Source organism: Chenopodium album, chromosome 16 (assembly GCF_948465745.1).
Source record: "Chenopodium album chromosome 16, dcCheAlbu1.1, whole genome shotgun sequence".
Classification (NCBI taxonomy): Eukaryota; Viridiplantae; Streptophyta; class Magnoliopsida; order Caryophyllales; family Amaranthaceae; genus Chenopodium; species Chenopodium album.
This window is the reverse complement of record NC_137849.1, coordinates 289907-301990: the sequence shown is the minus strand read 5'-3', so window position 1 is coordinate 301990 and position 12084 is coordinate 289907. Positions and strand designations below refer to the sequence as shown.

The following is a 12084-nucleotide window of genomic DNA, read 5'->3' as shown; positions in this document are numbered from 1 at the left end:
CAAAGAGGGATGCGGAGAGTAGAGTTGACACATTAAAGAGGTGCGCGTGGGTGATATCCTGTCCGTCCAGCTGTGAAATGACAATATTTATCCCTACGTTGATTAATTATACAAGTATTAATAATAATAATAATAATAATAATAATAATAATAATAATAAAAAAATAAAAAAGATAATGATGAAATGTTAGGTTGCAACGATGAAAACTGGAGATTACGGAGGGAGGGAGTCGTAATAAGTTAAGGGGAAGAGAGAGAAAAGAAAAAAGAGTGAGTAGTGGTAGTCGTAAAACCAAGAGAGAGTTGTGATAAAATCGAGTGGCAAACATTACAAGGGTTTGCAGGCTCAGCTAAGAGCCTTCCTTCCTTCCTTGACGAACAAAGATAAGAATTTCAGGATTGTTTGGTATAATTAATTGTTGAATTTTGGAATTGGAATTGGAATGGATCCCTTTCATCTCCTATCTTTCATCATCGACTTTCGTAAAGGTATACTCCGATTTCATCGCCTTCTTTCTTTTTAAATCTTGCAATAAACTAGACTACTTGCTTGCACCACCACTCTTTTTTATTTTATTAATTACCATGTGTCTTGTCATTTCATCGATTTCTGTTGTCAAATTTCTTCAGATCTCCTTTTTCGCCTGCTACTCTTTTTTTTTTTTTTTTAAATTTCATCAATTCAACTTGCTAATCTGATTCATCGATTCAATTTCGTAATTCTCTAGGGTTTTCAGATTTTTATTCACCTCTGCAAATATGTGAATTTTCCTAGTATGGACTTAATCTTTCTAATTTTGATGTTGATCAGGTTTTGGGTAGTCTTTGACAAAGGCTAAGACTTTGTTTTTTTCTTTTCGGAATTACGCTACTTGCAACTCTATTTCTACTCCATATTCGTAAATTATGAGCTTTTCCAAACAAGTTTCTCCAACCAACCTCAGTTCGCCGGGCAAGGCTACCTCTCTCAATCCAAATGCCGCCGAATTTGTCCCCTTTTCCCTTCGAACACCTTCCTCCGGTGCTTCTGGATCCTCTGGGAAACAGGTACTCGATCGATCTGAGTCCTCTATTTCAACCAATTCTGATGAAGAGGCCCGCCAGTACTGGCAGCAGCAGCTGCCTGATGACATCACTCCAGACTTCAATGTCCTTGGAGAGGACGACCACCGTGGACTTGGTACCCTTTCTCTTGCTGCCTTGTCTTTGCATGCTGGCGCCACCGCAACCGATGCAATTAGGTTTTCTGCTTCCTTGGGTAGTCCCTACAAGATGAATGAAGCTCTCGACTTTACTGCTCATCATACAAATGGTGCTGCACTTTCCGATAACATGGGGTATCCCATTTCTGTGTACGCTGATGATCCATCATCAACCAGTTTTCTTCAGAGAACCAGTAAGCCTTGGGAAATGCAACTTCTCAGTGCTGACCATCACTTTGGTAATGCCAGAGATGGGAACTCTTTCGATGAAACTACAAGACGCACCAATTCTAGTGATATAGCTGCTGAAACTGCCATGGTTGAGAACACTGACTTGAATCCTGTTGAGTTCCTTGTGTCACAGTTTCCAGGTTTTGCTGCTGAAAGCCTGGCCGAGGTATATTTTGCCAATGGCTGTGACCTCAATTTGACGGTTGAGATGCTAACTCAGCTTGAGGTATGCTTGATTCTTCACCTCAAAGTAAACATTTTCTTTAAGTTATGTTACTAGATTGTTTTATCAAGCATTACCAAATTCAATAATAGGGGGTCCTTTTGGCCTTACTTGGATGTTTCTGTTATTACATATTTGTGATTAGTCAAATGAAGTGGGCATTGGAAATTATGATGTGAATCATATTGGAATTCCGTGCCCTTAATTCACTGATCTTGTGTGAAATCTGAATCTCATTTCAACACTTATGTCCTATCTAAATTAGTGCTGCCTTTTAATGGTTAAACTCAGATCTTGATTTATCAAAATCGTTGGCTCTTTTTTTAGTTAGAAAAATGTGATGTACTGTGTAGCTGTATTAAGATTACAGTAATTTCAGACCTTGTATATCAGATCTAAAATGAATTTTAGATTTGCCTGTTTTGAGTTACCTAAATCATTGGCCCTTTTACTGGTTATAACTTAGTAGTTTGGTTAGATTTGGCTCATACTTTTACTGTGTTTAGTGGTGACAGTTGTATTAACATGCGTAATGGCTACATTGTTTTCTTTTCGAGCATTGTTTGACAAATGTCCATTTTTTTTTTATGACACTTGATAACAAAGTTCCCATTTGCAATCTGCCTTGGAATATTACATCCAAAATGCAATGACATTACTACAATTTTCAGTAAGAATGAAGCAGAACAAAGAATAAGCATATGCAAGAATAAATAAGCTTTTGGCCTGATTGGAAATACTACGGAAATTATTTTCATTATGATTATGCGTGAATCACACCATTCACCACAAGGATTCTGCTGTACTACTTTTATTCAGCTGTAAACATTTTGGTTTAGTTGTTGCTTTCTATTCCATTATGTTTTGTGCCATCCTATTGATTGATATCTAGTGATATTTTCCTACATTTATGATGCACTTTTTACCTATCATTGTAGCTTCAAGTTGATGGAGCTTTTAATCAAAATATGAATTCGAAGACCTTATCAGCTCCAAATCTGACATCAATGGATTTCCCTGCACTTCCTGTTCCAGACAATAAGACCAATCTGCAGAAATACACTGGAGACGAACTCCAGCAAAATGTTAATTCTTATGGATCCTCTGAAAAGGACAATATGCTTTTGTTTAGATCCAATTCTTCCTTAAGTGCTAAAGGCGCCACTGATTTTGCTTCAGCTGTTCGTAAGCTATCACCCCAGGATCCTTGCTTGTGGAAGTATGACAGAAGTGGTTCAGCTGATATTGCTGTTGGTTCAAGTAGAAACTCCCATGCTCTTTCAGGCTCTTATCATACTGGTGCTGGAAGAAGTGCCTATAGTGATAGGATGCAGGGCCGTAGCTCTGCTCGAGCTGCTCCTGCTTGGCTTGAGACTGGAGAAGCAGTTGGTATTTCCTTCTACTCTTCTAAGCCTTTTGGGTCCAATGTAAATTTCTAATATTAACACTGATCAATATTACAGGCAACTTATATACTGAAGTCCGTGAAGAAGCTCGTGATCATGCACGTATACGAAACGTGTATTTTGAACAGGTAAGCTTATGAGTTGGCAGTTTTTCTTTGCCATTGCCCTCTTGTTTCTTGGAGACCTTATTTAGTTCTCCGAATCTCTCATCTGTGAACTTTGGGATATCGAGAATCTTTGACAATCTGTCTTGTGTTTGGCTGGAAATCTAGCAATTGTATATTTGTATGGGTATAGTTATGTAAATTTGATTTTTCTACCTGCCCTTAGGTTAGCGTCTCTTGAGAGGCATAGGGATGTATGGTAGTGGAATTTGGCATGGAGACTGGGGGAATGGAAACATTTGGCTAAATTATTGATTTATTGTCGGATCAACAGCGCTGGCATAAGCTAAAACTAGGTGGCCTCTATATTCTCAAATTGTCAGTCTAAGATGAATAACTTTGATGTTAGAGCTTCTTCAAGACTAAACAGATTGTTTGCAGTTGTCCTGACATGCGTATAGGTTAGTTTTAGAATGTCTTCTCGTCTGTCATTATTAGAGGATTCAATCTACAACAAAATGTGTATAATAAAAAAAGGAGGTTATTGCCTCTCCCGTGTTTTCAAGTTGACAAATCATACTTTTTTAACATTCCTCTTGCACTTTATTTCTATTTCTGAAGTCGGAGTGGGGCAGGTTGTTTGAGGGCCTTGTGTTAGCTGAAACCTAATAACACTAGAATTTTGCATACTATTTTTACTAACGTTGCTTCCTTTAACCCTTTTCTTGATTATTGTCATGATACACTATCTTTATTGATCAAGGTTTGTGTGTCAATCTAATGTGTCTTTTCAGGCTCGTCAGGCTTACCTAATGGGAAACAAAGCATTAGCCAAGGAATTGAGTGTCAATGGGCAGCTACACAATATGAAAATGAAAGCGGCTCACAGCAAAGCTCAGGAATCTATATATCGTCAGAGGTTTGTTGTGATGCATTCTTTTTAACTGAGCTGTTGAGTGGATTGATTTATCTGCTAATCTAGCATGCGGTTTTTTGTGGAAGTACTCCGTGATACAGATGCAATAGTCTTGCAGAAATTGGTTAACATTGGAGCGGTGACAAGGATATGACATAGCTATTTACAGGAAGTGTATATGAAGAGTACCTTGTCTTTATATTGTTTCACTTCTAATTCAGAATGAAAAAATTTCAATTGCTGGCAAATTGGTCTTTAACTTGGTCATTAACAAATGCTCAACTGGCTGGGGAGATACCTTCCCAGTTCTTTTCTCGAGATATGAAACAGTGCTGCAGTTCTAATTTTGTGCTGTGAGCCTGAGAGTAGCCTGTATATATTTGTGATTGCTTTTCAGGCTTTTGTTTCTTTGGGCAGGGTAATAGGTGTGCTTTTTGATTTTGTGTGCCATGGTTATTTCACTTATATGCTTTTGTTTGATCTTATTATGTTTTCTGACCTCAGTAAGGTATTCTGCAGAAACCCGATTAGCCCAGATCAGCAGGGTGGTGGCAGAGGCCAGGGAAAGGTAATAGACCTGCATGGACTCCATGTGAGTGAAGCTATTCATGTGCTGAAGCAGGAGTTGAGTGTGTTGAGGAATGCAGCAAGGCTGGCTGAGCAGCGGCTGCATGTTTATATATGTGTTGGAACTGGACACCATACCAGAGGAAGTCGTACTCCTGCCAGACTTCCTATTGCTGTCCAGCGCTACCTGCTTGAAGAGGAGGGTCTAGAGTTCAGTGAACCGCAGCAAGGGATGCTTCGTGTTGTGCTATACTGAATTAGGGTAAAAACTTGTGTATGATTAGGATTTTTGTTGTTGACACACAAGAAGTCATCCATCACTCTTTTAAGTCATCATTTTTGTGCATCTGTACATGGGAAGATAAATATTTAGTGCATATTCAGGAGAGAACAAAGGAAAAAAAAAGGAGGGGGGCAAAAATATAAGAAGGTACGAAAATGTTGATAGGTAAAGAGGAGGAAATGGCGGCAGGCGTGTATTATTTTGGTTAGTGGCAGCAACATATTTTGGATAATATGGACTGTATTGTGTGTTGCACAATATATTGTAACACCCCCCGAACCACCTGCCAAATGTGCTCCAAACCCCTCTCCTAGTAGGTCTCTCACATGTATCAAATAGAACTCATTCAAATTAGTTGAAATTGTTATAGTATATGCTCAATCCTTGTCTTTGTAATTTTACTTAAATGTGGCATGCAAATTTAACACCCATTCCTGTCCTACAGTACAGTTTCCTTGGTTTCATAGTAAAAAAATTTTGAATCTCATTACATACCTTCAAATGCATCAACAGCTTCCACTCACCCATACATCAACCTCACTTCATAGTTCAATAGATCACTATGGAGATTACGTCATACATGTATAGCCATATTACCTTTACTAAGGGTAGTGATCATAATTATTTACATTCTTTCTGAAACCAAGGTCGTTTACTCAGTATAAATTAAAAGGTGACAAGATGAACTGTCATGTTTGTAATTGAATTAACTTTCTGGATCAAAGCTTATTATGCCTGCTCAGTTGCCAATATGTTGCACCAACTGTATAAGTCTGAACTTGCTAGCCTTTGCTTATTTTCGTTCATAAAATCGTGTTGTTCAGTTCTATTTTTTCCCTTCTTTTTGGGGATGGGGGTATTGGAAATAAATACAATCCCTTTCAGGCCCCTTCAAACTACTCCGTATCAACATGCACTATACTACACAAATTTCCTATTCTCTTATTAGAAGTTCATAGACATTGCTGTTGTTATCCCCACTTACACGCTTCAAAATTTCAAAACTTCTCCGGCTTCCTAGAAATTCAATGCGCTTGTACATCATGCAACCAACTTCTGTTGTTCTCTCACTGCAATAAATTGATCGGAGCTGGTCAGCATGCGTTGAGTCAGTGTGAATTGCAACCTCTGTTTCACGATCTGACATATTTTCCTACAGAAAATATCACAAGTCCCCATTCAAAACAGGGAATATACAAGTTAAGGCTGATATTCAACAACCACCACCCAAAATTTTGTCTGTATGGATAATTTAAGGTAGCTTAAAAAAACTACTCCGCATGCAATAAATAATATCAAATTGACGGGACCAAAGCATTATAAAAGATGAGGATTACTTGGGAAACAAGAAGAAAAAGAAAAAAGAGTTGAACACCACCATATGGTAAATGAACATATGATCAAGCTTCTAGGTATAATTTATTGTGGAGCTGCTATATCCCTATCATGACCTGAATCTACTGATGAAAAAGACGCAGCAATACTTGCCTGGTAGAAGGCATATATAAACTCCAGCAACTGCAGACAAGTAAATCCTGCGTCACTAAAATATGTTCTTGAGGAAGGGCCCAACTCAGCAAATCGATCAACTGGATACAGTATGGTGATGAAGTGATTTTTAAACACTAACTCATTCTCCTCGCTGCAAAAGAGCATATGACAAAAGTTGTTAAAAGTAGATGAAAAAGCTACTATAACTTGCAAACATCTTGCTAACATACATTTCCAGTATACCCGTAACTATTGCAGCACAACTTTAACATCATTTTGCTACAATCAAAATTAGAAAATTTCTTGACCTCTTTGTGACGGTAAATGTGTGTGTGCATGTGAATTGAATGTGCGTGCGTGTACTAGATCAAATACATGTGCCACACAAAAAGAATCCCAGTGTGAATTCTCGCGTATGCTCATTATTAAGAGTGTGTGCACACACCTATATACCATTACTTCAACGTCTCTATACAACATTTTTGTTGTACTTATTAAACATCAACCTATCATCTCTAAGCAAGGCTCTTGTCCAAGGCATGGTACAAAATTGTCATACTTATACGGGGCCTTAGTCTTATATATTTGCACAAGAAGCTTACACTAAGGTAGCTAACTTCAAATTTTCAATTTTTTTTTTTTTTTTTCAGAGACAATTTAGAGATATGTATGAATTAATCCACTATAATTGAGAGCTTGAATGTTTCTTACTATAGTCCCTCTTCAGCTTGTCAAGTATGAACTGTGTGACTTCCAAGTTCTAACAGGCTATTCTCATTAGACCCTTAAAATTGTAAATCTCCTCGCAAAACACAAGTAGGGACCCGGTTAAAATAAGCTAACTGACAAAGCAACTAGAGCACCTCTAGAGTATCACTGGGGAATAATTCATGCAGGTTTGAGAAATGCTGGTATGGAGTGGTACAACAATGACAACAACAAAGCCTTAGTCCCAAAATTTTGGGAAAGTTGACTGATATCATCAAAATTGAAATCAAAAGGGCTAGTTTAAATAACCTTTCGGTAAGTGGTCGTAATAAATTTGAGAAAGAAGCTTCAGATTCAACATGATCCCCTTCAACAGAAAGCCCATGTTTGTGCATCTCAAAGTTATTTTGGGATGTAAGAGAATCTGCATATACAGAAGCCCTAGAGGTTTGCTCGGAGATAGACCAGCAGATTGAATCTAGAAGGCTGCTGGGGTTGATTGGACGCAAGGGTACTTGACACGACTGCAACCAAAAACAAAGCCTGGTCAGGTTACCTCAAAAAAAAAAAAAAAAAAAAAAAATCACCTGTATTCCTGTAATTAGATAACTAAATGCAGGATTTTGTGGATGACTTAAATTTATATAAAAATATATATATAACTAAAACAGTTGCTGCTAAAAGAAACTTGCATTGTTATCTTCATATACACGAAGTTTTGAATGTCAAACAGATCTCCAAATCATGGCCTTGAAAAAGTACTGAGTAAAAAAGACACAAATAGGAATTTCGTGTTAAGGGCCACCTTTTGAATAGAGCTTTTTCAAGAAACCACTTTTGTTATTGTTTACACAAAATCCACCCTTCATTATACTTATCCTTGCCTTCACCACCTTCCTGTTAAAAATGATCTAGAATGGAAATGAACAAGGCATAAGTCCAAAGAGAATGAATATTTTGTTTTCACAACTTAAAAACTACCTTAAGAGGCCAAAACGTATCACTTTGAGAGAACTATCATGCTAATTACAAGTAATTCTGAAGAAAAATAATCAAAGAAAAATAAAAATTGGGTATACCAACCAAGAGGAGTAGAGGACAGGTTATAATCAATGAGAAGAGCTACAAACATAGTCCCAATTCCTTATTCAAGAGTGAGAATATATTAAAAGCCCCACCATCAGTTACTCTATCCCAAAGCAGATTTCATGGCAATATGGATCTTGAAAAGAAAAATATGGCTCCTTAGAAATGAGACCATACATGAAGACTTTACTAAATAATGTACCACATGCCACAAAATCCAAACCACAACTACTTGTTTGCCATAACCCGCAAAATTGCAAAAAGCACATCTGCAGTAGCTCTAATATAGTAAAGGGGCGAACTATAAACCCATGAAACTTATGTGAAGCAAAACACTTTCTCCAGAAAGATAAAAAACCATGAGTGTGATGAGATGCAAAAGGATGGCATATGAGCCACAAAAGCTCTTTGCCTTTCTAAAATTATTAAGGCATCATCATCAGGGTATGCTCCTAACTTTACCTACCTAGAGAGGCCTCCAAAAAAATAAACTTAAAGAATCATTGATATAAAAAGCAAAAAAAGTAGCATCGTGAAGTGTAAAATTTGGATAAAACAAGAAAAGCGGATACAAAAGACCTGCACCCTTTTATAAGTCTTTACAAAATTTGATAAACTGATCATCTAAGATTTTACTTGATGCAAATAATTCAATTTTGTGGTTTGGTGGCCTTGGAGCATTATTGAACCAAATTTGGATTCAAAGATGGATTGCCATACATTTGGACTAATTAGAGCCTTAGATGTGGCTGTGGATGGATACCTCTGAACCTAACCAAACCTTACTTATAACTTTCAATAGATTTTGTTGGGGGAAAAGCCATCAACAGAAAAATACTCAACTATTGCTACTCGAAACTGATAATACTTCCTATAGGACTTATATGGCTCCCATATGTACCAGGACCCTCGGGATACAAAAAGACCCAAAATAGCAACTTAGCAACCTCAGAGTATTAGGGAAATTAGGTCAATATATGCAAAATTAAGAGAGAATTACACTGGATGAATGAGAAAGAGATCAAAAGTAGAATTGTTTTCAACAACACTTTTTATGTCTATATGCCTCATACTATTTTTTGTAGGGCTCAACCAAACTCTTCTTTGTTTTAAAAACGCCTTAAATACAGTTAAACTTTTAACATTCAAAATATAGAAACAAATGTATTTACTCCCACTCTTTATATCGGACAATTTAACTATGAGGACCAAGAAAATTTAATGTTTTGAGCTCCTTTGCTGCATCACCTAACTTCAAACTTCCCTTGAATAAAAAGTTAAGAACTATAATAGGAATTGTAATAAACACCATAATTACAATAGGTTTAAGACTCTACACACCTGCAAACGTCGGGTACGCCGACTTCTAATGCCGAACTTTGCAAGGTTTGCCGCTTGCAGCCTTTCTTCTTGGCTTAGTTTACTTCTATCACATATAGGAATGTGATCATTGCAATTTTCTTTACAAACATCCTATATAAAATTCATACCAACAATCTGTCCAATGAGCCAAGTGGCAAAAATTGTAACAAATAAACTACAACACTCGTGGCTTCTTAAAAAAAGAATGGCTCATTACAAAATTCCATCAATATTTTAATCAGCTAGAAGGTATAATATACCTGTCTTGCAGTTACATGTTGAAGGTTTTCAAGCATTGCTCCTACATACCTAGCCAGATCAGCAGACAATCCAACAAATCGTTGCATAGATCTCTCTTTAGATGTCTTCAAAATCCACATGGGCTGCAACATATTTTACATGAATCAATTTAGCACAGGAGTCTATACCTAGGTTTCAAGAAATGTCTAACACAGCCTTAAAGCGGAAAATACATAACTTTAACTGCAATACATACGCTAACAATGTTATCACAGTGTCCAAGATATCTTTGTATGGATGACCCCTCACAAACAACATAGCTTGCACCACAACCAACAAACCATTGATCAACAAGCACAGCACCTTCTCGAGTAGCCACATCAACAACCTAAAATATGTCAGCATATGTTCATCAACATCGATCAGAGAAGACATTGATTCAATCATCTAAAAGAATGAAAGAAGCATGTGTAGGGATCTAGGATAAGGAAGTTAAGGTATGAAAAATAGTATTTCCAAAATTGATTAGTGCCTGTAATGAAAAGGTATATAAGGTGTTAGTGATCAAAATAAGTCAGAAATACAAAGAGAAAAAAAGAATAAGTATGCATAATTCAAGATAAATGGGTTGCAAACAGCACATAATAGTGAAAAGTATCACATCGGCTAACTCCTAAGGACCAAGGTGATGCCAAGATTAGATATAGCAAAACCTAGTTGCATCCAATTGGTTCATGGTTCCATGCACAAAATGGTTTTCCAAGAGCATACCACCTTTGTGTTCAGTCCTAAACTAAATAAAGCAAATACATCTCTTACTTGAGTAAATTAGATCTTTAAAAGAGTATTGTAATACTGCATTTCATTTTGAATTTGAAGTTTGTTCTCAAAGGATAGTGCAAGGCGAATTCTCCTTACAGAAGGAGGTGAAAAGGAGCTTTCTAAGTTAATCAATGAAAGGGTACTTGATACTGTGGTGACTAAGTTAAGTTATCTGCATATTAATAAAGGTAGAGTAGATAGCCAACAAAAAAGGTGAAAGATACCTTACAGCGCAGTTGTGCAGAAACATCCAAGTCGATAAATATAGAGTGGCCAGATAAATGAGACACTTTGTTGATATCTCCACAACCAGAATGCAATTGGTTTTGTCGGAACTGCTTCTGGTTCTGGTTTATCGAAACACAAGCATCCTTATCCCATTCCCTGGGGGTGGTCCAAACTGTATAGGGTAATTCATCTAACTTGACTGAAACAAACCATCCAAGAATGAAGAATTTATGTTTAGGAAGTTGAGTTTTTCTAGAAAAAAGAGTAGAGAAATGAAGGAATAACCATGATTGTTGACGGAATCAATAAACCATCCAAGAGTAACAACAAAAAGATGAGTGTGGTTCAACGCATGTTCGAATTTGTGTCCCCCAAGACTGTGAAGAAAGAGTCAAGAAGAAGCAACAGTAGAGTATTGAGTATAATCAAGTGAATTCCCATTAATAAATAAGAGAAAAAAGGATATCTGAACCAGCAAGTGGGTGCAATTGGGGTGGAGATTAGGGCTGTAATTACCGCCTAATCTTAGAGTGGCTTCCATAACTTGCTTCCTTGCTTCTGTCAATTCAACATTATCATTATCTGACGCCATTAACAGCAATCAACAGAGAAAGAGAATAAAAAAAAGACCTTTAGAAAGACCAGAGACGCAAATGACAAGGCCGGAAAAGGGAGCATCAGTCACGGATAAGGATGTGGATGTGGAAGCGGATGCGGATGCGGATGTATCTCCTGCCATACCAATACGGCAATACCAACATCCACTGCCAGTTATGCCCGCAAACTTCGAACTTTAGTCCACCGGAAAATGAATACTCAATTTACTTTGCTTCTCTATTCTAAATTGACCATCAAGTTGATTACGTGTCGATTTGAATAATCGGATCGGGTTTGATGAGGTCGGCTTAATTTTTAAAGTTGGGTAGTTAAAGTATTATATTTACATGAGTTCAAATTTTAATTGGATGTTGTCCATGTCAATTTTGGATCGAGTCGGGTCGGTGTGGTTTTGACACCCTGCAGGCTCGTTTAGGGTGTGTTCTCTTCTCCTTATTCAACCTGAACTTGAATTGAATTTATCTAAACTTATTGGAACTTACAAACTAAACTTATTACACTTTATTGAACTTATTAAACTTTATTGTACTTATTAAATCTTGGGCTCCATTCACTTCACCTATTTTTGCTGAACTGAAATTAATTCTACTAAACTTA

At 37.0% G+C, this 12084-nt stretch overlaps 2 protein-coding genes across 2 annotated transcripts; one reads left to right on the top strand and one right to left on the bottom strand.

Annotated features, from left to right (window-relative positions):
- Nucleotides 1-193: 193 nt before the first annotated feature.
- LOC145585968 (polyadenylate-binding protein-interacting protein 7-like) lies at nucleotides 194-5313 on the top strand. Its single transcript, XM_081642658.1, has 6 exons — nucleotides 194-489; nucleotides 812-1659; nucleotides 2595-3045; nucleotides 3120-3190; nucleotides 3961-4085; nucleotides 4602-5313. The coding sequence occupies exons 2-6, from the start codon at nucleotides 907-909 to the stop codon at nucleotides 4903-4905; spliced, it is 1704 nt and encodes a 567-aa protein (XP_081498784.1). The 5' UTR covers nucleotides 194-489; nucleotides 812-906; the 3' UTR covers nucleotides 4906-5313.
- On the bottom strand, nucleotides 4892-11660 carry LOC145585969 (uncharacterized). The gene is made up of 10 exons (XM_081642659.1): nucleotides 11500-11660; nucleotides 11336-11427; nucleotides 11155-11248; nucleotides 10866-11068; nucleotides 10076-10207; nucleotides 9840-9962; nucleotides 9559-9690; nucleotides 7441-7655; nucleotides 6421-6574; nucleotides 4892-6085 (listed from the first exon to the last, which is right to left on the bottom strand). Exons 1-10 carry the CDS (start codon nucleotides 11606-11608, stop codon nucleotides 5867-5869), a joined length of 1473 nt encoding a protein of 490 aa, XP_081498785.1. The 5' UTR covers nucleotides 11609-11660; the 3' UTR covers nucleotides 4892-5866.
- Nucleotides 11661-12084: the final 424 nt, after the last annotated feature.

Coding starts and splice junctions, on each gene's coding strand:
- LOC145585968 (XM_081642658.1), top strand. CDS start 907: ATGAGCTTTTCCAAACAAGTTTCTCCAACCAACCTCAGTTCGCCGGGC. Junction 3,191..3,960: donor GAAACGTGTATTTTGAACAG/GTAAGCTTATGA, acceptor GTGTCTTTTCAG/GCTCGTCAGGCTTACCTAAT. Junction 4,086..4,601: donor GAATCTATATATCGTCAGAG/GTTTGTTGTGAT, acceptor GGTATTCTGCAG/AAACCCGATTAGCCCAGATC.
- LOC145585969 (XM_081642659.1), bottom strand. CDS start 11,608: ATGGCAGGAGATACATCCGCATCCGCATCCGCTTCCACATCCACATCC. Junction 11,249..11,335: donor GCACCCACTTGCTGGTTCAG/ATATCCTTTTTT, acceptor CTCTTTCTTCAC/AGTCTTGGGGGACACAAATT. Junction 9,963..10,075: donor ACTGTGATAACATTGTTAGC/GTATGTATTGCA, acceptor AATATGTTGCAG/CCCATGTGGATTTTGAAGAC.